Below are 22,896 nucleotides of genomic sequence, written 5' to 3' on the forward strand. Positions count from 1 at the left end.
TTTTACATGTAGTTGCATATTAACCCTTGGGCTGTATGCTAGCCATTTGTGTCCACTGTCCAACCTTCTTTTCTGAACCAATAACACAAACATCTCAGGTAATTTCCTAAGGTTGGGGATTTTGGTCTTATTGAGTAATTACCAAAATCATCTATTTGATTAAATCATATCAAGTTTTGGGCAAAGAAGCAATTTCATGCTATACAGTATTTCAAGTTTCCGAAATGGATGTTTTGACAACTCCAAAAGATACTTATAACGCTGCCTTCCCATAGTAGTAGGTTTTATCTTTTCCTTAAATGATTTCCACAAGACTAGTAGATACGTTTCACAAAAAGGAAAAAAAATCTGCAATACAGCAGGTAGATGAAGTTTTTGTGATATGTATGACAAAGAACCAACTATGTCTTCAAATCCCACTGACTTGGGTCAATTTCTTCCAAGTCAGTCAGCAGACCATCCCGGAACTTCTGCTCAGTGATGGAAAGACTTTTGGTGCTGGGTTTCTCCATCTTGATTGTGCCGTTGTATTCTTATATCTACAACAGAATGCACAATTATCTTTATTTGCTACATGCAAAAAAAAAAACAGAAGGAATCTGTCTATTGAGTTGTCTATCACTCCATAGCAAAAAAATAAAACAGTTGTACAGTACTTGAAAGCTTACATACCCTTGGGGATATGTAAACCTGTGAGCACTGCATGGTGAGAAAAAGGCTGAATGCCCATAGAATCCAAAATGCTGTGGTTATCGTTTTGATATTTTCAGAGGCTGAAGGTGACATGAGTAGAGATGTGCATGTGAATTTTGGTGATGATTCAAAACATTTTGTTTTTAAGGGACATCTAACTTTTGCACAATTGGATGTGAAAGTTTATCAACACTTTTGGTGTGTAAACTTATGAGAACAATTGTACACTTATTAATTAAAAAAAAAAGAAAAAAAGATGTTTGGCTAGTGAGTATATGCGGTTCAGCGAATGGATGAAATATATAATACAAGATTTCAGCTTATAAATGAAATTGCAAAGTAATTTATTTCCAATCCATCAACGAGAAAACAATAACAAGTGCTTTATTTACCATAAGACTTAGACATTTCAAACCCACGAACAATCACACTCATATAAAGGTTAACAGTTATCTTAACAGAATTTATTTTAACGCAAAAGCAGAATGTCAAAATCAACATGGTGGCCATGCATTCATTTCCCTTGACAACTCTATGGGTTTCCTCTTGTCAGGTTCATTTGTCGCTCCAGGTCTTCAACAACTTTCTGCAGGAGTTTGACATCCAAGTGGAAGCAGATGTAGAGCTCCCTCTCTCGTCTGAGGAGAGAACTGTGCTCCAGCTGGGAACGCTTCGTTTTGACCTTGCCTGTGATTTCCTGGATGGCCTTTTGTAAATGCTGCAGCAACAATTCGGCTTCTTTGAGTTTTTCCATCACCTCCTGTGGACAGCGGATGGGAAATAAGATGCAAAATCAGAGATCATAAGTCAACTTTCATGCTATAACCCCACTGTGACATACTGACTATCAGCGCTGATTTTGTCTGATCAAAAGCCTGATTGTCAGATGATGTCTTCGTAAAATTATCCTGAGTGATTATCCTGCGGTGTGGTGTGTGTTACACGTGATTTGTCCTCTGTTATCTGCTTAGAAAATGGTTCAATGTTTATTGGAGCAAACACATACTGATAATCAGATCTACAGTAAACTGATTAAAGTCAGAAAAAGCCTGATTGTCGGATGTCTCTGGACGACTATCATGAATGACTGTGGGGTTTGTTATGAGTGATCCTCGAAAAACATGTTTGTCAGACAACTGTAAATGGTGAACCTGTTCAATATTTACAATACTACAACTCCCCTTTGTGTGTGGTCTATAGTAGTCTAGATACACTGTGGCCCCAGATTGCCTCTCACAGGCCAATACACCAAACACTGTTAAGACCATTAAGTGCACAGTGCACCCCCCCACTATGTGTGGGGTATTTCACATTATAAAATTAAGATGGCAAAAATACGTGTGTTCCCTTCTTTACATTTGTGTCTCGACTGGACATACTTGTTGGTACGGTGAAAGTGCCTCAAAAAAGGGAACATTGTGCCACCAGCTTCCCACACCAAGAGTCATTTAAAAGTCTAACTTACATTCGGGATTTCTTCTGAAAAGTATTGTAGTTTGGTGGAAAGGAAGAGAATGTGCATAACAAAACAAAAACCAACCCACCTGTGCATTAGGACAGAGGAGCTCCTGGTCAGCAGCGGCTGTAGGACATACCTGTGGCCCTAAGACCAGCTGCCGGAACTCAGTGGTAACAGCCCCGTGAAGGGCCTCACAGTGGCCTTGAAGTTGAGCCACTGTGAAGTACTGGTCCCGGCCGGTCGCTGCCAGCGCTTCATGTGACACCTTAAGGTTGTTTGCCAGGCCACAAGCAGCCTGGTCCAATGCCTCGTATGTCTGAAAAGGCTCTATTCTCCCATGGGAGGAATCCTGTTGAAGGATCTGCAGGAGTCTAGGGGAGAAGAGTGGTTATACAAGTGAGAAAACTATCTTGTTGCACCACCTAATGGTTGGTAAATTACAGAAGCATTGCTGTAAATGTGTTGCCAGGCAAATAACTGTGGATCTAAGCTCGGGACCAAAATCTTGAGGAGTATCATTTAGCAAAAATAGTGCTTTTCACATCATCAAATCTGGGTGTCAGGGAACTATGATGGGAGTTGAAAAGTTTAATTTCAACAAAAACAGTGCTTTGCTGCCATCTTGTGGAATTCATATACAAATATAAACCTTATTAACCTTGAATTAAAACCCTTCTTTAACATTTATGACAAACAATATAGTAAGCCACACAGCAGTATTTTTGTAATCCTGCTCATAGTCAACACTCTGCAAAATCTCTGAAACATGTACAACTTGAATTTGCTGAGTGTCTACATGATGTCACCAAAGCCCTGGCTAATAGTATGCTATTAACTAATTCACTCCCAGTCATTTTCACGGAAGCAATCCCCTTCTCTCCCGGCTGTTTTACTGGATTTTGACTACTTTTGCAAGGTCAACAGAATATTGTGTTCTATTGCTATCACAACATGGAACCTACCAAAAGAAAGATTAGAGTCTCTTCTTTCATCAGGAAATAAAAGGTCAATTTCTATCGGTTTCTGTTTTGCAGCAATTAGCATGGGAATATAGCTAAGTTTCACCATTATTCGCAAATCTGCTTAAAACAGTGGGGGAAAGAGTTACTTGCAACACGGCCCTGTTGATCTGTTATGCTCTGCTGCCATCCGCAGGCTGTTTTTGTAATAACTACAATTGCTTCAAGCATTCCCTTCAGTTCAGAGGCTGCATCAAAGCCTTTTGTAAGCTCTAGCCTAAAAATAATAATAATAATCAATAAATAAAAAAACGTTTAAATACATCTTTGGGAGCATGATAATATTTAAAATAGAACATATACGTTTTGGGGAGCAAATGAGTTAATTGGTGTCAAGAAAGGTAATGTTGAAGTGATATTTATCAACTGAGATGTTCGGTGTATCTGCCACGAGTACAATATATATAATATATAATCACCTTACCTTCTGAAAGTGGTGTCCTTGCAAGTGATGAGTGGGTTGGGCTTCATGCTTAATGCTAGCTCGGGATGTGCCAGAGCCTCAAATCTGAGGGACGTGGCTTCACGTTCCTTGACAAGCCTGCTGTTCACATTGGTTAAATGGCTCAGGCAGCCTCCCCACTTTCTTAACTCAATCTGCTGAGCCAAGTGGAGGACATCGAAGGAGGCCTTCTGGCGGAGGAGATGATCACATACCTGGTAGGAAAATTTGACACCAATTTTATTATTTCATTTTCTTTTTCATACTGTTAGTGGGTATATGCACAAGTTACAGTAACTAAAGACAAAGAGACATCTGCGATACACAGTACACTGCATATTTTTAAAAAATTTGAATATGCATCACTGAGCCAAAAGCATTATAAAATGGGGAGTAAAAAAGAAGTAATTAATTCTTACATTAATGGGTTGAAAATCGGGACCATACATGCCAGCATCCTTGCTCAGTATTTTTTAAGAATACACAAGAGGCCATTTCGCTAACAAACCTCATCCTGTCGGGTTGTAAGATAGTTCTGCCTGGCCAGTTGCAGGGCCAGGTCTCCCTTCACCACTGGCACATTGAGCAGCCGGGCAGACTCCCGAAGGGCAGGGGGAACCGGTCCGTGGAGCAGAGTTTGGATTTCCATCTCCACGGCTTGCAATTCCATCCTAGAGGCTGCCTCACGCATGTGAAGCGAGGCTGAGTTGGAAATGCTCTGGTAGGGCAAAAAGGTCAACCAAAAGAAGTGACGCTGATGCACTGAACTGTCCAATACATTCTAGTCGTGGTGTTTACCTTGATGCTTGAGGACTTTTCAGACAACCAGTCCAGCCCGGCCTTGACGCTTTTCTCTTCTGCGGTGGCTTGCATCAGCTGGTGCTGGGCAACGATGTGCGCTCGCTGAAGTCTGCCCATTTCAGTTCTCCTTTGTTCCACTTCACTCTTTTCTTTGTCCTCCTTTTCCTCTTTACCCTCACAAGAGCTGAGATCCAACACCTGGAAGTGCTCTGAGCAAGAGGTCTCAACAAGGTCTGCGAAGAAGTGCTTCCTAGTGAAAGCGGAGAGCGTCTTGGTGTTGCGCTCCTCTTGTTGTAGATACGGATTCAGAGAGAGCTGAGAAAGAAGAGGCTCGTGCCTTCTGCTGGCGGATGCGTGTGCGGCCTCCGGCTGAACGGAAAGGTGCGATACCAGCTCGCCCACCTCGTCTGCAAAGCTTTGGAGCTCTGCATTAGTATTCGCATTCTCAGCTCTGAGAAACGCATTAGCCTCCTTTAGTTGGGATGCAGCGCTCTCAAGTTCGGCGACGAATCGGAGGTCGACATCCACGCGAGAAGCAGCCATGGCCTGCAGCCTCTTGCAACGCTGCTGCTTCAGCGCTTTTTCCTTAATTAGTGCTTGGAGCTCTGCTTCTAAATCTTTTACGGTCACACCCTCCTCAGCTGCACTGCTTTCTTCGGATGGTCCAATGGTTTTTAGGACCTTGACTAAGGCTGCCTCGTCCAGGATGGGCTTGCCACTCTTCTGGAGTTCCTCATAAGCCCGTACATCCTCTGTGGTCAAAACATTACTCTGGTTCAGGCTCTGACAGACAAAACGTAAGAAGTGAAGGGTTTCCGGGGAACTGTTGAAAAGCCAGTCAAATTCAGAAGCCTCTAGTGAAGATGCGTCGGGATAGTCCAGGCGAGCCATGGCCTCCACAAACTGTTCACCGTTTAACATGGCACATATGTTGTTGTTGCACAGCTGGATGGGAGGTTCCTAACAATAAGGATGTTACAAACAGTGTTAACGTCTGTTTTCGTTCCAATCCAATTTATTTATAAAAACATTTAAAGAAACAAAACAAAAAAACAACAACAACAGAGCTGACCAAACTGCTGTAACACCTCAAGACATGTCCAATTTTATGGTTGTATTTTGTGCAATTGTGATCATTTGACTATACTGTATTCATCGTTGTGCATGCAGGCTCATTTTCAGTTTATGAGGGAGGCACTTCAAACATGGGTGTTTATGTTCAAGAACATTACGGTTCTTTTGTTTTGTTCCCCCCATTGTGCTTAGTGACAACTGGCAGCAGTTGAGAAGCACTACCCAAAGAAAGCGGTGCATTCCACCCATTAAACTACAGTAAAAATAAACAAGTAACGAAATGACAAAACTAATTAACATTGCTCCTGACGGTAACGTCGAAGGGACGCTGTTTTGCGCGTGACATTCTTTCATTTCAAGTCTATGAACACTACAGTAACAGTACTCACAATTTATTCCACGGACTCAAGTTAGCAGCTAGCAAGTCACCAGTCACCACTTGAAGCGCGCGCCAAATTCATGCACCATACGTCATCAACAGGAGACGACGTCGACGGATGACGTGCACTGCTTTCGACCAACCGCGTGCGAACTAACCATTTATTTTTCCGCTCGTGTTTCGCCCCTTTTAACTCCCTCAAATAGAAATCGCCACAATCCTCAAATCAGAACTCCCATCGTCCTCGCACTACAGTCGACAATAACTGGTAAGGAAAAACAAGATTACTCGGGGAAAGTGGAACGTTTAAGTTTTTTGATGATTTCTCGGTGTAATTTTATGAGGACCCTGTTAAATCGCATTTTCTATGTAACCCTGCTAAATCGCATTTTCTATGTATTGTTTAAAACGCGCCCGCTAAACATCTCACGTTTTTTTTTTTTTTTGTTTGTTTTTTTTTTTTACTGTACATGCCATTAGTTTAACCCAGGAATGTTCAGATTTGTTCTCAAGAACCACATGGGATTTTTAAGCGGAGAAATGAGCCAGTATGCCAGTTCATAAGCATGTGGATCTGTAAACTTTTATTTTTTAGTATTGGCTTCTAAGCCAACCAGGTGAAGGTTGTTTGCGAGGTGTTTATTTTCTTATTTCAATAACTACTTATTTAATAATAATTACTCCATCTTTATATGAAATAAAATACATGCACATTTCTGTATTGTAGTAGGTGAACTATTTTATTAATAATCAAATTCATGTTTACTTAAAATTGTTATCATTTGCAATTTCACGATAATTAACAAATTATTTAATAAAAGAAAATTAATGTTTTAGATTTTTTTTAAACAATGTTTTCTTTACAGAACAAAAGAGGGAGATAATGACATTCAAACACCCCAAACCAAATAACAACCAGCAAAAATAAATAAATTAAACATTACTGGTTTTTTTTCTCTCTACTGTCAAACTAAACAAATGCTAAAGGATAAAGTATTGTAAAGCAGTCAAATATTATGTCTGGAATTAATATCTTTATTGTTTTATGTGTTAAGGGACCAAAGAAGTCAGCTATTGGAATTTTATTCTGCAAAATACTTGGCATCGGTCTCAAAAAATCCATATCGGTCAAGCCTTATTATTTACGATAAACCGCAAATTGAATAATACATTTTAATGTTCCAATGCAGTTTAAAAAACTGCTACATTATTGCAAGAAATAGAAGACTGGATTAAAGAATTGAGTGGGCCATACTTTGTCCATCCCTGGTTAAACCTGTGGAATTCCTCTCTCGTTAGTATCATATTTTTGGCATTGCATTATAAAGTGTTACTTAATACTAGTGCGGGGTCCATCTTGTTATCCTCCAGGTGCTGACCCAAACACTGAAACATGGTTCGAGCTAAGACATGGATCCTGACCAAACATTTCGACGGCTTCCCCAAGCAAAGCGACTTCCAGCTCAAAGAGGAGGAGCTCCCAGAACCTAAAGATGGACGTACGACTTTTTTTTATTTTATTTGACTTTAAAATATTAAACTGACGTCCTTGTGTCGATTTGACATCGCAGTTCTCTGTTTGCTTTATTTCAGAGGTACTTTTGGAGGCGTTGTTTCTGAGTGTTGACCCTTACATGAGGTGGGTGAAAAGAAGTTGATTCTAAATGCTGTTGCCTTTAGAATTCATTTTTAAACATTTCTAAATCTCTATATCTAAAGCTGATATTGTTTATTAATACATATTTATTTATTGCTTGTATTTGTTTAAAAATACATAGGAAGAGGATCTTGAAAAAAATAATTTCTTATTCAATTGCAATCGCAACAACAGATGCAGTTATATAATTTTTCAAAATTGTTGTATCCTATTTTAAAGTGATTAATAATGTGAGTTGAAAGTCTGTGTCGCCAAATGTATCAACGCCATTTTTGTCTCCTTAGGCCGTTTAGCCGCGTTCGCATGAAAGAAGGAGATGTGATGATCGGAACCCAAGTGGCCAAGTAAGGAGCACAACATTTGGGGGAGAGCACATCTTGCACATATGGTTTAGAGCAGATGCAGAGAAACAAACAGGCTGACTCATTGGGATGGAATTAGAATGTTTTGAATTACTCACTCACATTTTTCCAGAAAGCTTCAAAGTTCTTTTCCGCTTTGTTGTTCTGTAGAGTGGTCCAGAGCAAAAACACAGCGTTTCCCGTAGGGGCCCACGTCGTCGGGCGTGGTGGATGGAGGACACACACTGTGTCGGACGGGTCCGACCTCGTCCCAGTCATGACCGAATGGCCACGGGACGTTTCGTTGTCCTTGGCGCTGGGCACTGTCGGCATGCCTGGGTAAGGAAGGTGTTGTAAAGTGGTTCAGAAACATCTTACACCAAGCACAAAAAAATAAAACAAATAATGATTTCATTCTAATGTATTGAACAAAGAATTAGAAAATCTAAACTCAATAAACCCACAAAGATAAAAGGTGCAATTCTTACCGCACCAGGTTGACGGCTCTGTACGGAATCGAGGAAGTCCTGGAGCTGAAATCGGGCGAAACCTTGCTGGTGAACGCGGCGGCCGGGGCGGTGGGCTCGGTGGTGGGGCAGATCGCCAAACTGAAGGGCTGCAGGGTGGTCGGTTCAGCGGGGTCCGATGCCAAGGTGGCCTTCCTCAAAGAGCTGGGCTTCGACGAGGCCTTCAACTACAAAACGGTTGCCTCCCTGGAGGAAGCTCTGAGGAAGGCGGCCCCCGACGGATATGACTGCTTTTTTGAAAATGTGAGTCAATGCTCATCATAGCTTTCGAATGACTTTTTTTTTTTTTTTTTTGCGCTAATTTCGATTTATTACTCTTCAGGTGGGAGGCCCTTTTTCAAGTGCTGCCATATCACAGATGAAAGAGTTTGGAAGAATAGCCGTGTGTGGAAGTATAGCCACATACAATGACACTGAGGCTCAGACAGGTATGTACTCCTCTTTCAATTGAGTGACTTCATTACAAGAACAACTGTCTATTTTGCATCTGACAGTATGTCACCGCTTTGCAATTTTCTTTTCAGTAGGGGGCGACATTGTGCTTCTGATAAAGTAAGGCAGAGGTGGACAAACAAGTTTTTAAATTACATATAAATAAGAGCAATATCATTCATAGATGAGGTTAAATTAACAATGTGTATGTAAAGTAGTTTAATTCAAGTTTTTAATTGCATTATTTTGTTGGGAAAATAAAAAGGTAAATGTAAAATTATGGTTAATAAAATTATCATTAATTTTTTCACATGTAATTTTAATTATTTCACAATTACAGTGGAATTAGTTCACTTATGTATTTAAAAAGAAATGTGTAATTTTTTTGAGCCAACGACCTTTTTTTGTGGAAATTAGAGGTTTATTGTTGAGGATCTAAAAAAAATAAAAAAGTATATTGACTGAATTAATCCAACAAATATGATGGGAATACAATGCAGTTGAAAGAAAGTGTAAATTTGTATGCAAAATTTATTTTTTGAGTAATTAAATTTCATGGTTAATATACTTTTTTTTTTACTATAATTACTTACAGACTTAATTAAATAAGTCTGTTTTTTTTGTTTTTTTTACCATTTTTATTAGTGACAATAAATGAATTATTTTATGAGGTAAATGAATATATGATTGAACTAACCTAATTGAAGAAAAACAGCTAAATTAATGAAAAACTAAGAGAGGAACCTATCAGGAGCCATTTTGTATTTGTCATTTTGACAGGCTCGTATCCTCAGATGACCATGATCGTCAAGCAGCTCAAGATGGAGGGCTTCTTGCAAAGCAGATGGGAACGAAAGCACCCGGAGTCCATCAGGAGGCTCATGGGCTGGTTGAAAGAGGTTTGTCACTGAAAAACATGTTGCTGTTCGATTTCCTGGTGTTCTTCCCACCTCGTAAATAATTATAGTTTTTTTGTTTCCGCCTCACAGGGTAAACTGCACAGCCGCGAGCACGTCACCAAAGGCTTTGAAAACATGCCGGCGGCATTCATGGGAATGCTGCGAGGAGAAAACACCGGCAAGGCAATTGTGGCTGTCTGATGTGAAATCCAACTTTCGAAACCACAGAAGAGCAATAATAATAATAACCCAAGGTTTTTGTTGCTGTTGACATTTTTGAAAATGTATTGAAAATTTACAAAACTAATAAATCACGTTGAACTTTTCACAGCCTTTGCGCAATACTATGATGATGCAATTGCCAGCAATTATAGCCTTAAGTCTTTTTGGATATGATGTCACAAGCTTGGCACACCTACAGTGGAAATAAGAAGTAATACTCACCCAAATTGTTGTCCAGATGCAAGGTTTTTGTTCCATATATTTAAAAAAAAATTGACACTACGACAAATTCCAAACTTTTTCCACCATTGTGAGGGATCTCATTCAAAAGTATCAGTTAGAAATGTACAAAAGAAGTTCCAAGGTATTAAATATCCAATGGAAGTCAGTAAAAACAGTCACCATGAAGTACAGAAACAATGGCACAATTTCTAACAACTGGACATTGCTCTAAAATTGACAAAAGATGAGAGGAATATTAGTCAGGCAGGCTGTCAACAAGCCAACATAATGTGTCTGGGCAGTGGTAGGCTAGCAAGACAGAAACCATATTTTATTTAAACAAAACAAACAAACTTCCGGTTACATTTAGCAAAAATACAGTTGAAACCAAATCACTTTTTGGCCATAATTCCTAAAGGTGTGTAACACAGTATTGCTGTCTTAATTATTTGTATTTGCTTCTAAATCGCCTTACTTGGATAAATAAAGGATATGTCAAATACATAATATACCACAGATTACAACCATCATTAATGATTAAAGCCTCCTGCTAAAGTGGACCATCGTTGTGTTGCCTGTCATTTTAGGCTGATTTCAATCTCAGCAGGGGGTGATGAGAGGCTCGTCACCACGGTTACCAAAGATGCTGTTCATTTATTATAGTTAATTGAACCACTTGGTTGTGTGGTTGTTGGGGCAGAGCTGATGTGTGTAAACTTGTCCTTTCATATGCTGGGAAATCAAATGTGATTCATTTGGAATATTATGCAATAAAATATAGGTTCTGAGCTTGTATGACATTAACAAAACTCAAATGACTAAAACAAAAAAAAGTGTAGATGGCACCCTGTGTAATTAGACCTATGTGTGGGGAAAAAACTAACCTGTGAGGTATGCATGTGCATGTAGTTACATTTCAGTGTTTATTATTCGTTGGCCTTCAGGTTGCAACCACGTGTTGAACTCTTCTAGAGGAGCCAGCAAAGTAATGGCAAAAGAAAAAAAACTGGATTTTTTAAAAAAACAAGATTTTTTTTTTTTTTAAGTATGTGCTGGCTGTATACCCTTCATTAAAAGGCACTGAGCATACACATAGCAATAACCGATGGTTGGAATTGACTATTGATACTTGCCGTAGTTCACTTTTATTTTGGAACGTAGCACGACTTCCTCCTGTAGCTGTGTTGAACTTGAAGCAGGGAGGAGTGTCTTGCAAAGGAGCAGTCGAGCCTGCGCAGAAACTGAGTCATTTTCCATTTCGCTGTTAAGCGTTTTGCAGAAACGAGGTGTATTTTCCCCCGCCAACAGTCGCCATGGTTTTTGTCTGCATTGAATCCTTGGTAAGTTAGTTTTTCGTCAATCTATTTTGAATCCTTGCTTTTGTTTATACTCACCCAAAATAGCCTAATTTCGCATGTCTTCACGATTTCTCCCACTTCCCACCCTTTGCAACAATTTATTGTAAGTAGTGGACTTTCAGCTGTCACGTTAACTACGGGAGTAATGGTTCAGACCTCGAAGCGAAGTAATTACATAAAAGTAATTATTAGAGTAGATTGAACATATATAAAAGGCGCAAAGTGTGTCGTTAATATTAAAAACGGAATTAATAAAAGCAGCTCAGCAGAGTTAAGGGAGATAACTCAGGAGGCATTGGATAGACTCGAGCACATTGGGGCCGTGTCCGGTTATGGGAGCTAACAGTAATGCTAATGCTAACGCTAAAGCTAACGCTGACGCTTTCGTCACCGGCACACGCAGGTGGCACTGGCTTCACCCTAACTTTTCCAGACACACGGCAATTCTAATCCAAATAATGTTAACGACGACAATAAAAGTTAATTTTAACTAGTTTTGACCCGTGAAAGTCAGAATTTAATATCTATATGTATTTAAAAAAAAAAAAAAAAAAATGTCGACCTGTTGAGGCGGCAAAACGGGATACAGTACTTTAATTTTTCCCCTTTAAAAACAAAAACTTGATTAGTCAACTACAATATGCTGCTAAATATGTCATTCAAATGTTTTTTCTTCTTTTAAAAACTCACCCTAATCAATTTGCTTGCGGTTCATCTCGCTCAGTGCGTGTCTAGGATCGACTTAAGTTATTAGAAGCGAGATGGCCGTCATCCAAATGATGATGAATTACCTCAAAATGGAGATCGAACCTGGTCATCACCTCGTGCTGACGTCACGTTGCGTTCGTGGTCAGCCGGAGAAATCGGCTATCCAAGTTTTGACAAATTATGTGGACTGTTTTATTATTTATTTTTTAATTGACTATACAATTTTGGGCAAAATATGTAAACGGCTTTTTATTTATTTATTTATTATAATGTTGTAGAATGACTTTTACAATGCTTTCATAGCGTTTTGGCATCTTTAGTTTGTGCTGCATTTATTTGTTCATCCTCTTACTATATCCCATTTCTTGATTCCAGGAAGAGTTTGAGGGTTACCTGAAAAACAGTGGAGACAAGCTCATTGTGGTGGACTTCACAGCCGTGTGGTGTGGACCCTGTAAAATGATCGGCCCAGTTTTTGAAGTGAGTTGATGATGGCGCCCGCCAAATTTTTGATGAAGTTGCATTTATTCTCCGTCGAATATGTAAAGATGGCAAAACAAAAGCTCATATGTTGGTTTCTCTTGTAGGCAGCGTCAAAACAGTCGGAGTACGCAGACGTGATTTTCCTTAAAGTCGATGTGGATAAGTGTGACGTAAGCTATCTATTGCTTAGAAGCTGGAGTGTTCATAAAATGTTAAGAATCTTAATGTAAATGTAATGAAAGTTTTTCCAAGGTGGAGGTTTTCATTTGGTTTTTATTTCCAACTTGAGCTCTTTATACTGTTTACATCCATTTGTATCTCTAGGCTCTGTTATTGTGGTCACTGTTAGTTAATTGAAACCCATGTATTATCAATTTTTGGATAAGGGAGCAATTCCTCTGTAATATTAGTTTCTGAAAATAGATTAAACAAATTACTGTTCTATGGAGTATGAATGACACAATTTTGATTTTTAGTTGTGGAGATTCCCTCTGACCACAGAGAATATATATATATATATATATATATATATATATATATTTTTTTTTAAATCTAGGAAGTGGAAGTTGAATAAAACATTTTCATAAAATACCTAATTAAAAAACAAAACAAAAAACTTTGTTTTCTTGCAGCAGCAAATTTCTGCCACATCAGGAAAAAAAGACAAGTTAAGTTTAATGTTTTAACATGAGTTATCACTTTAAAACATGAAATTGATCAAGTTTTTTTTCTGGTGTGGCAGCAATATGTTTTTTTTCCAACCTGTGCTTTGTACAAACAAAGTTGATTTGAAGTTACAAAATTATAATAATCATCAGAACTAATGTTCAAAACTTTATTTAGCAAAAGAAATAAAAAATAAACATTCCCCCACAATTACAGTCGCAGCCAAAAATTACCAACCATATTGGATGGTACAACTGAACAAGTCCAGAGGGTTAACCAGTGACGTAAACTTCAACTGTAGTCGCAAGAGTTTGTTTAGGACTGGGAAAAAAAAAGTGACAGTTGCACCTTGACTGATTTCCACATGTACTTTCCAGGAAATCACTGCTAAATTTGACATCAGCTGCATGCCCACATTCCACTTTTATAGGAATGGAGAGAGGGTAAGCATAACATGTTTGTGTCAACTTGTCAAGAGTTGTTGTGTTTATCATTTTGTATTTCATATTTGTTTGTTATTTTTACAGATCGAGTTGTTCTCTGGGGCCAACGCAGACAAATTAAAGGACTTAATCGCAAAACACAGTAAACCACAATAACAATCTTAATTCCACCCAGCATCCATCCTGTTGATTCAGTGCATGTCTTGTGTTTGAACAACTGACAAAGTCAGTTCAATGAAACACTTGCTCAAATATGATATTCTGTGTGGTGTTTCCATCTTTGCAGAGTTAATAAATGGTAGCTTGAGAACCTTCATACTTTTTTTTTCTTTTTTTTTCTCATCATGAATGCACAACAGCCACCAAGTGTCAAAAGCATGTAATTAACAGCCATTTATGCTTTAATTAAAAAAAAGTTAGTTTACATACACTGGACAAACACATCCATCATTTTTACAAGTATATAGCAGCATATGTTCAATACTGTTATTTCTTTATATGAAAAAATACAGCTTTATTTTACAAATTGTTTCTTGCTTTGCTGGAGATGCTTTGTGAGGGGGTCCTATTCCAAATGGGGTTCGGGTTGAACAATTAGAAGTGATAGTATCCCGACCGCCGTTTCCTTCAATGACAAAGGGGAATATTTTAGGATCTGACTGTGCTCGATCCATAAACGGAGTAATACAATTCCTGCTTCAATCACAACCAACTTTGTGTGAATTTAAAAGCGTTACCTGGAGCAGTCGTGTCCACTCCAACCTGGACTACAGTGACACCTGTTTGGCCTGATGCATCTGCCTCCATTCAGACAAGGTGATGAACACACAGCTGTCAACGCACACAATATAAGTCAAAACACATTGCTTTAAGCGTCGGGCGTCACCGACCTCCCGTTGACGATCGCTCACCACTGTGACAGCGCGTTCCCGTCCACCCGGTGGGACAGTCGCACTGGTAGGGAGCCACGCAGCGCCCTCCGTTCAAGCACGGCAGGATGCAGATAGCTGTTGAAAGAGGGAGAAAGATGTTGCGCTCCAATTCCTAAAGCAATTTAACATGCAATTATTTTTCCCCAAGTACCTCTTTCCATCTATTTTAACGTACGAGCAATAAATTAATCTTCCCTAGTGAGGATAAGCAGCACATAATGTTTTACACTAAATAATATACAACCCCTAGCAAAAAGTATGGAATCAGCAGTCTTGGACGAGCACTCGGACGTTTTATTCAAACCCAGATAAAAAGCATGAAACAGTCGTAAGGTCATTCCAAAGTGCAACATCTGGGCTTTCAGAAACACTAAAAGAAGTGAAGAAAAAAAATTGTGCATTTATTGAAGATTTAACCACAGCCATCTCACCAGTGCCTTTGCCTGACAAGCAGCCCCATATCATCAAGGACTGTGGGAATTTGGATGTTTTCTTTAGGCAGTCCTCTTCACTGGAACGGCACCAAACAAAAGTTCCAGCATCATCACCTTGTCCAATGCAGATTCGTGACTCATCACTGAAGATAACCTTCATCCACAGTCCATGATTGCCTCTCCTTAGCCCATTGCAGTCTTGTTCTTTTTTTGTTTAAACGTCAATGATGGTTTACTTTTAGCTTTCCTGTATGCAAATCCCATTTCCTTCTGTCATATACATTGACTCCAGCTTCCTCCCATTTCTTCTTCATTTGTCTTGTTGTGCATTTTCTGTTTTCAAGACATGGCCTTTAGTTGTTTGTCTTGACACTTAGATGTCTTACTTGGTCTACCAGTACACTTGACTTTTAACAACCTTCCCATGCTGTTTGTACTTGGTCCAGATCTTCGATACAGCTGACTGTGAACAGCCCACATCTTTGGCAACAATACGTGTAGAGTTACCTTCTTCAAGAAGTTTGATAATCCTGTCTTTGGTCTCAAGAGACATCTCCCTTGTTGGAGCCATGATTCTTGCCAATCCACTTGGTCCAGCAGCCCTCTAAGGTGTGATAACTGCACTGTTTTTAACTGCTGACTAATGAGCAGAACGTAATTTGAGGCAGGTGCCCAATTAAGAAAAGGATATTGACTGGTTGTTTTCTTATTTTCTTCTCAAAATGGAGTGATTCCATATTTTTTTCCTAAGAATGGAGTGATTCCATATTTATTTCCCAGCACTTGCTCTATAAACGTAACATTTACTGACCAGCACAATATTTTTTCTTCATTTCATTTAGTGTTTCTGAAAGTCAAGATGTTGCACTTTGGAATGACCTTATGACTGTTTCATGCTTTTAATCTGAGTTTGATCGACGAGTGCTCGTCCAAAACTGGCAATTCCATACTATTTGCTAGGGTTGTACATAAAAATGTTTTGTTTTGATACACTACACCAAACCGGCCTTATCGTGAATGACTAAGCTACTCACGCTCCTCGCAGAGCCGGCCCATCCAGCCCTCTGGGCAGGCGCAGGTGTTTGGCCGTTGACACACGCCTCCGTTCTGGCAGGGCAGCCAACACACAGCTGAGACACACATACCAAGTCCAGGTAAGAATGCATGTATGAACTCCACCTGTTCTCATACTTGAAGTTGACATGATGTTCTTTTTCCATTTGTTAGTTTGCAAATGAGTCATTCTTGCAAAATAGGAACTTCAAAGGCAGAAACTGAACTGTCATGCTGACTACCCAGCGCCGATTCCAACAATACAGTACAGTGAACCCTCGCCAATCGCCATATTGTGATTTAGAGTATGTTGTTTACTGTAATACAGATTAATTTGTTGCTTACGTTTGTTAAAATATATGTTGGAAGAGGAGCTTGAAAAAAATAGTCGCAATTTAGTTGCTGTTTTTTATGGAGGACCAAAACTGCCAAAATTCAAAATAAATAAATGACTAAATAAATAAATAAATGACTAAAAGTGAAAATAAAAATGAATCTAAAAAAAATATATAATTATTTAATTATTATAATTATATTAAAAAAAATATATATAAATGGAAATAAATCAGTTTTTATTTTCACTTTTAGTCAATTTTTGTATTTATTTAGTTATTTATCTATTTAGTCATTTATTTATTTATGTATTTATTTATCAATTTATTTAGTAATTTATTTATTTATTTAGTCGTTTATTTATTTAGTCATTTATTTATTTTGAATTTTGGCAGTTTTAGGCCGTACTGCCAAGTCGAAATGTTATTCAAATGAGGGGGCGGTCCTAAGCGTGTCTTGGGTTGGACTCCACCGTTGCAAACTGCCTGTCATTGGTCGAGTCATTGCTCAGCGAACAAAAAGTTTCGCTGGCTTAGGACCACCCCCTCATTTGAATAACATTTCGACTTGGCAGTACGGACCCGAACTGCCAAAATTCAAAATAAATGACTAAATAAAAAAATAAATCAATGACTAAAAGTGAAAATAAAAACGGATTTATTTCCATTTACAATTTTTTTTTTTTTAGATATAATTTTCGAATTATATTGTTTTTATATTCATTTTTTTTTTCACTTTTAGTCATTTATTTATTTCGAATTTTGGCAGTTTTGGTCCTCCATAGTTTTTATGACGCTACTATGCTAATTTCCGTAACCCGTCTATGCGGTTTCACGTTATGTGTTAGCATTCAGCTAACAGACGGACAAAATTACATGGTTTGTTTGAACATTTTGTTTGTTTTGATGTGTCAATTTCATCCATTATTGTCTCCCATTTCTTGACAGTGAAAGGATTACATTTAAAAAAAAAAATAAAAAAGTCTTTTGCTAAGTTAAAATGTATTAAAAGCATGTGGAAGGGATGAAATCACGTATTAAAAAGGTTTTTACAATCTCCCTATTTGGATTTTCACCTCAGGAACATACCCTCGTGATAAACGAGGGATCACTGTACATGCAAATCAAAGAGACTAACAGAGGACAGAAACAGGCATCATGTTGGAAAGGGGAGGAGGGGGAAAATGAGACAGACGTCGCCATCAAAACCGGGCTGGAGTGCGAGTCCCGTCTCCACCCTGGCGTGGGGCTCTCTACCTCTGCACGTGGGAGGCGGCGTCCAGCTGCCGTTCTCCAAACACCGGCTCCTTCCGAGGCCCTCCATGGCGTAGCCGCCAAAACACGAGTACACGGCCACGTCCCCGAACTGGAACACCGCCCCCCGCACCACCCCGTGGGCCACGTGGAGGGGGGGGCCACAGGAGACCCCTGTACAACAGCCCAGATGGAACGACCCACCAGTTACTCAACTACAGCGGAGAAATGTTTTCTAAAGACCCTCTCGTAACCAAACATTTATTTTATTTTATTATTATTTTTTTTAATTAATGATTCGTCATGATTTAAATTTATTTTGCGGATACCGTTTTGAGTACTACTGGCATATCTGGGAGTAAATTAGCTTGGAACCTAATTGAGAATTCAAAGGATGACGTCATATGCGCAAGGGAGAATACAAGCAAGCTGACCACACTTGAGCTAGACCAGAGGGTTATGAGACAATGGTTGCTATGGAAGCGCATAATTAGACACGGTGACAGTGTTTGATGCAGACTCAATTGGTTGGGATCAAAGCTTAGGTGAAAACCTCAAAAACGAGATAAGAGAGCATATGAAATATAGTAGAAGCCCTTTTTGAATTTCCTTTGGGCAGTTGTAACAAAAAATCGTTTTTAAAAAGATGACCCTTCATGATTAAAAACAACAACTTAGTTCTTTGCCAAAGTAATACTTTTATTGTGATGGCCAAACTGCGACGGGGGTTCACTGTATTTGGTTCGTTAATGTGCTTTCCTGATTGGTCGAGCTGGTAGTTAAACGGCACAATCAAAAATAAATGAAGCACACTATTTCAACACGTAAACATTATGATTTGTACCAGACTCCCTCTAGTGGGACGTGAGGAGACACTGAATTAAATTCTTAAAGAAGAAGTCAACCCCCCCCAAATTACTTGACAATATGTTCTATGCAGCCCCACGAGTCTAAATATGTTTTTTGGTTAATATTGCATTAGTGCAATATCAGGTAAGCAGCAAAATCCATCCCGTTTTATCAATATCATAAGTCGGCCATTTTGCCAATTGCTGTCGAGTGAAAATGACATCACTGCTGCTCAGGTGTCCGTAACAACCAATCACAGCCCTGAGCAACTGTGATGTCACCTTCAGTCAACAGTAAGTGGCAAAATGGCCGCCCCCTGAGATGGATAAAAACAGCTGGATTTTGCTTCATAATTCATATTCCACAAAAGTAATATTAATCAGAATGTCATGTTTAGACTAGTGAGGTCATATATAACATATTATGGTCAAGAAATGTTTAAGGTTGAGTTCCCCTTTGAGCACAATTCCGTTTTCAGCTAAATTAGGTAGAAATGATGGACGTACTCTCGCACACAGAGCTGACGGGGCTCCAGGTCTGGTCCGGCCTGCATGTGATGCTGCCGGCCGCTCTCACTTGCTGCCCTTTAGGGCAGCCCACCCGCACCGACTGACCCACGTAAAACTTGCGGGCCTCGGTCCTGCCGTCCTTCAAGCCCGGAGGAGTGGGGCAGATTTTGGCTGTGCGTGGGGGAAACAAATGAGAGATTAGCATTGCTAGTTGGAATGTAGCCATCGGCTGCCTGTTTTCTCACGTTGGCAGGTGGGGAAGGTGGAGCTCCAGGTGTTGCCCCCCATGCAAATCACCAGGGCATCTCCCACCAGGCTGTAGCCTTTGTCGCAGTTGAATTCCACAGCGCGTCCAGTAGTTAGGTTGTGTTCTTGAATCTTTCCGTGCAGCATCTGCTTGGGGCTTTGGCAGCCTTGAGTCACTGAAATGACACAATTAGATCATCATTGGCATTATACCAGTGATTTTGCAAAATCTTGTCTGCTAATCTGTCAGTGTGATACTGTCATGTGACGCAGTGTCATGTGAGACCCCCTTTCAAATTTGCAGCTAGCGAGTGGAACATGCACAAACACAAGGTTGAAAAAAAAAAGAAATTATAGTTAAAACGTAACATTAATCCAACAGCTATAACGTTCCAACAATATTGTTAATTCGACCGCTAGCTAATGCTGGCTAACTTAATAGCGCATAGCATCGGGCCATAGTAGCCACTTGTTGATATACTGTAATTGTGTATGAAGTTGTTTTTCATCAAAAAAAGATGAGTGAAAATTATGTGAAATAGTTTTAAATCCGAAATGTTCAACATAATCTGCTGACAACAACATCATCTGATTGTCCTGACTAAAACGTTGACAGTTTTTGTTGACTAAAACAAATACAATTATGTTTTCTTGGACTAAAATAAAGATTAAAATGCTAGACTTATAGTCGACTAAAGATTGACTAAATAAAAACAATTTGAGGTTGACTACAAGTATAATAAAAACTAACAAGCGTGATTGAAACTGGACTAAAACTGAGACGAAATTTAAAAATGGCAGATAAAATTAATACTACTTGACAGTAGGGGTCGGAACCTCTGGCTACCTCACGATACATGAAAATCCTGATTTTCAAAGGCAATTTGGCAGACCAGGAACAAAAGCCGTTAAAAGTCGTTATCCGACTGATTGTTTCACATTTTTTCCATAAAAGTAATTATTTAGAAAACCCACATACCACCACACTTCGAAGAACTTAAGTGAAATTGGATAAATGTGCCCAGGGTTTTGGTGGTTACCGTCACAGGAAGGTACGGGCAGGCTCCATGTGCCATTAACCAGACAGACAAGCGTCGTCGGGCCAACCAGCTGCAGGCCGGCGTGGCACGTGTAGCTGGCATTGTGCAGGTACGTTTCTCCCGTCGCCTGCACCGTTGCGTTCTTGACTGTCGGGGGAGGCCCGCAGGACTGTGCTAGGGAGACGACGCACGCCCGCATGAACAAAGCGTTGGGCGACACCACTTTGTCGCCTGCCTGAACAGACTTACCAAGACAGGCCGGTTGCGTGCCACTCCAAGTTCTGTCTGCCTGGCAGGTCTGGACAGAGTCACCCTGTGGGAAAGAAAATGAAAACGATACAAAAACAACTTATGGGATATGTATGAAAAGTATGCATGTACAACTACATGCTCCTGAATGAGGTAAAATTGTGCACTAGCAGGGAATAGTTGGGTTTCTTCCACTATAACTACGGGCTTGCTTGAAATTTGAGACTTATGACTTGCACATTAAGGTTTTAACCACATCACTGGTTCGTTGTAATAATAAAAAAAAACATTTTATGGTAATGGCATGGCCATAACTACAGTCATTACTTCAGTCCTGTCTTTTATACAGTTCATGTTGCAAAAAGTCTGTGCTTCCTCGGTGGATCAATACAGCATAATAGCCTCACTTTCCTATCAAGGAAGTATCTTATCTCTCTGTGTGCTCAGCAGAACAATGAGCATTACAGAGAAATCACGTGACTTTCTGTAACTGGACTCTTAGCTATTACATCCGCGTGGTGGACTAAGAGTGAAACTGCTCAGGTATTACAGAGAATGACTCATGTAGAAAAAACAAAAAATGGCAAACTGTTCACTAGGCACTTATTTTAAACCGTCAATACTAAGCAAAAACGCAGTATAACAGCACACAACTGAGTCACTTATAATGAATATCAAGCCTTAAAGATGTAAAAACATAAATGATGAATGAACAATTGGTTTTCTTTTTCTAGGATTAATAGTTTTTGTATCTTAAATTCACATCGTGTATAGCATCAAACTATTTTTGTTGACGAGAAGGAAAGCTAAATACTCACAAGCAGTGTTCATTATTAAATGTATCAATGTGTGTGGATCGCGACAGACTCGTTTTTCTAGTTGAATATGACTCGTTCTAACAAACCAATCAGAATAATCTGACGCTAATGTGGGCCAGCGAGCTGCGCTCTCTAAGAACAAACGTGAAATCTGTTTGGTTAATTTAAAGAAACAGTCCCATTGCAAATATAGCTTAAGTAACATGGGGCAACATTTCTGATTTTGAAGGCACCTCTGTGGATTAGATTGACACGGCAACACAGAGGGTGAAATTTGATTGGACAAAAAAAAAAAAAAACAGCATCCATAAACAGTTCAGCCAAGAAGAATGCTTTAATTGAAGAGAATAGATTTTTTATTTCAATTCCATGGAACAAATATTTGAATTTAGGTTGTAAATGTAGGGCAGTGCTCACGATAGTGTTGTTTCAGCTTTGTTTGGGTTGGGTTTTGTTTTATTTTGGTAAGGGGGTTGTGTTTGTCTGGTGTTCTTGTGTGTTCCCCTGTCTCGTTATGTCTGAGTAGGTCCACCTGTGTGTCATTCCCCTTCCCAGTGTGTGTTGACCAACCAGGGCCCTTTCCCTATTTTGTTCCCCAGATATTTCCCATTAATGTTGGTGTATTTAGGCTGTTGGTTTTGTCTTGTCTGTGTGGGATCATTGTCTATGTTAGGGGTCCATGCTAAAGTTTGTTTTGAAGAGTCGGTCAGTTGTTTTTTTTTGTGTCTGTTCCAAGTTATGTGTTTAGTAGGTTTACCAGTGTTGCCAAATACTAGTTTACCCTCGTAACCACGGAGAAGTTTTTCCACGTCTGGTCAAGTTTCTCCACGTCTGGTCAAGTTTCTCCACGCCAAGTGTCTCCCTCACGTCCATGCCAAGTCTGTCCACGTCATGCATGCCCAGTCTGTCCACGTCATGCCCAGCCTTCTCACGTTCCATCCCATCCCTTATTTAGTCAATAAAGTTATCTCATTCCTGTTTGTCTCCCAGCCTTGTTTCTCCGCCTTTGGGTCCATCTCCCCACAACCACTCGCTCCACATATGACAGATAGTGTTTTTTTTTAAATCACATCTGAGAATAAATTGAGCAACTCAACTAATATGAAATAAAATCTTGTGTTAACCACAAACCTTAATCTCAAAGCCAGGCAGGCATGAGTACGTGACAAAGTCTCCATAGTTGTAGCTGTCCCCCTCACGCACACCGTTCACAAGAGGAGGGGGTTTATCACACACCACCGGCTCACACGAGACCGATGCGATGCTCGGAGCCCAGCTTCCACCCAGCTTATGACACAACAGAAAAACAGAAGAGATTTGGTCTCTCGTTGGAGCAACTTCCCGTTTTTACTTGC

General features: G+C 39.6%; 5 protein-coding genes and 1 long non-coding RNA gene across 18 annotated transcripts in view; 3 read left to right on the plus strand and 3 right to left on the minus strand.

The window, feature by feature from the left end:
* poln (polymerase (DNA directed) nu) overlaps positions 1-12,344 on the minus strand; it is a 33,217-nt gene extending 20,873 nt beyond the window's left edge. For all 4 annotated transcript variants that reach the window (XM_077499483.1, XM_077499482.1, XM_077499481.1 and 1 more), the window contains exons 1-3: positions 12,216-12,344; positions 11,301-11,397; positions 425-539 (exon numbers count right to left, since the gene is read on the minus strand). In XM_077499483.1, coding sequence (XP_077355609.1) covers positions 425-512 — 88 coding nt within the window. In that variant the 5' untranslated portion in view covers positions 513-539; positions 11,301-11,397; positions 12,216-12,344. The remainder of the gene's footprint in view (positions 1-424; positions 540-11,300; positions 11,398-12,215) is intronic.
* haus3 (HAUS augmin-like complex, subunit 3) lies at positions 1,007-6,026 on the minus strand. Of its 2 annotated transcripts, none has more exons than XM_077499485.1 (6): positions 5,878-6,026; positions 4,412-5,374; positions 4,122-4,331; positions 3,596-3,828; positions 2,289-2,523; positions 1,007-1,453 (listed from the first exon to the last, which is right to left on the minus strand). In XM_077499485.1, the coding sequence occupies exons 2-6, from the start codon at positions 5,333-5,335 to the stop codon at positions 1,226-1,228; spliced, it is 1,830 nt and encodes a 609-aa protein (XP_077355611.1). In that variant the 5' UTR covers positions 5,336-5,374; positions 5,878-6,026; the 3' UTR covers positions 1,007-1,225. The 2 variants fall into 2 exon arrangements, with proteins under 2 accessions (XP_077355611.1, XP_077355610.1); XM_077499484.1 differs by having other exon boundaries at positions 2,238-2,523.
* On the plus strand, positions 5,983-10,049 carry LOC144003339 (prostaglandin reductase 1-like). Of its 2 annotated transcripts, XM_077499491.1 has the most exons (10): positions 5,983-6,135; positions 7,239-7,366; positions 7,461-7,506; positions 7,809-7,868; positions 8,037-8,204; positions 8,362-8,635; positions 8,715-8,820; positions 8,917-8,944; positions 9,605-9,723; positions 9,814-10,049. In XM_077499491.1, exons 2-10 carry the CDS (start codon positions 7,261-7,263, stop codon positions 9,816-9,818), a joined length of 912 nt encoding a protein of 303 aa, XP_077355617.1. In that variant the 5' UTR covers positions 5,983-6,135; positions 7,239-7,260; the 3' UTR covers positions 9,819-10,049. The 2 variants fall into 2 exon arrangements, with proteins under 2 accessions (XP_077355617.1, XP_077355616.1); XM_077499490.1 differs by lacking the exon at positions 8,917-8,944.
* txnb (thioredoxin b) lies at positions 11,334-14,141 on the plus strand. The gene is made up of 5 exons (XM_077499493.1): positions 11,334-11,507; positions 12,609-12,713; positions 12,821-12,886; positions 13,760-13,825; positions 13,910-14,141. The coding sequence occupies exons 1-5, from the start codon at positions 11,481-11,483 to the stop codon at positions 13,979-13,981; spliced, it is 336 nt and encodes a 111-aa protein (XP_077355619.1). The 5' UTR covers positions 11,334-11,480; the 3' UTR covers positions 13,982-14,141.
* Positions 14,142-14,203: 62 nt separating this feature from the next.
* Positions 14,204-22,896, minus strand: part of svep1 (sushi, von Willebrand factor type A, EGF and pentraxin domain containing 1) — a 66,619-nt gene continuing 57,926 nt past the window's right edge. For 3 of the 7 annotated variants that reach the window (XM_077499475.1, XM_077499473.1, XM_077499474.1), the window contains 9 exons: positions 22,673-22,828; positions 20,475-20,787; positions 19,434-19,610; positions 19,186-19,359; positions 17,834-18,004; positions 16,226-16,321; positions 14,737-14,832; positions 14,563-14,656; positions 14,204-14,450 (listed from right to left, as the gene is read on the minus strand). In XM_077499475.1, coding sequence (XP_077355601.1) covers positions 14,420-14,450; positions 14,563-14,656; positions 14,737-14,832; positions 16,226-16,321; positions 17,834-18,004; positions 19,186-19,359; positions 19,434-19,610; positions 20,475-20,787; positions 22,673-22,828 — 1,308 coding nt within the window. In that variant the 3' untranslated portion in view covers positions 14,204-14,419. Of the gene's footprint in view, positions 14,451-14,562; positions 14,657-14,736; positions 14,833-16,225; positions 16,322-17,833; positions 18,005-19,185; positions 19,360-19,433; positions 19,611-20,474; positions 20,788-22,672; positions 22,829-22,896 lie in introns of those variants that run through there. The other 4 variants (XM_077499477.1, XM_077499476.1, XM_077499478.1 and 1 more) reach the window with 3 other exon arrangements.
* Positions 16,274-22,518, plus strand: LOC144003344 (uncharacterized). Of its 2 annotated transcripts, XR_013278945.1 has the most exons (4): positions 16,274-16,345; positions 16,419-16,549; positions 17,658-18,079; positions 20,460-22,518. It is a non-coding gene; the product is annotated as an uncharacterized LOC144003344 (long non-coding RNA). The 2 variants fall into 2 exon arrangements; XR_013278946.1 differs by lacking the exon at positions 17,658-18,079.

Source organism: Festucalex cinctus, chromosome 16 (assembly GCF_051991245.1).
Source record: "Festucalex cinctus isolate MCC-2025b chromosome 16, RoL_Fcin_1.0, whole genome shotgun sequence".
Lineage (NCBI taxonomy): Eukaryota > Metazoa > Chordata > Actinopteri > Syngnathiformes > Syngnathidae > Festucalex > Festucalex cinctus.

Bases quoted from the DNA above. Each gene is read 5' to 3' on its own strand.
- haus3 (XM_077499484.1), bottom strand. From the start codon at position 5,335: ATGTTAAACGGTGAACAGTTTGTGGAGGCCATGGCTCGCCTGGACTAT. The intron at 3,829-4,121 runs GTTTGTTAGCGA...TTTTCCTACCAG, and splicing joins TTACAACCCGACAGGATGAG to GTATGTGATCATCTCCTCCG. The intron at 1,454-2,237 runs GTGGGTTGGTTT...CGCTGTCCACAG, and splicing joins TCCTCTGTCCTAATGCACAG to GAGGTGATGGAAAAACTCAA.
- LOC144003339 (XM_077499490.1), top strand. From the start codon at position 7,261: ATGGTTCGAGCTAAGACATGGATCCTGACCAAACATTTCGACGGCTTC. The intron at 7,507-7,808 runs GTGGGTGAAAAG...TTGTCTCCTTAG, and splicing joins AGTGTTGACCCTTACATGAG to GCCGTTTAGCCGCGTTCGCA. The intron at 7,869-8,036 runs GTAAGGAGCACA...GTTGTTCTGTAG, and splicing joins ATCGGAACCCAAGTGGCCAA to AGTGGTCCAGAGCAAAAACA.
- txnb (XM_077499493.1), top strand. From the start codon at position 11,481: ATGGTTTTTGTCTGCATTGAATCCTTG. The intron at 11,508-12,608 runs GTAAGTTAGTTT...TCTTGATTCCAG, and splicing joins TTGTCTGCATTGAATCCTTG to GAAGAGTTTGAGGGTTACCT. The intron at 12,714-12,820 runs GTGAGTTGATGA...TTTCTCTTGTAG, and splicing joins TGATCGGCCCAGTTTTTGAA to GCAGCGTCAAAACAGTCGGA.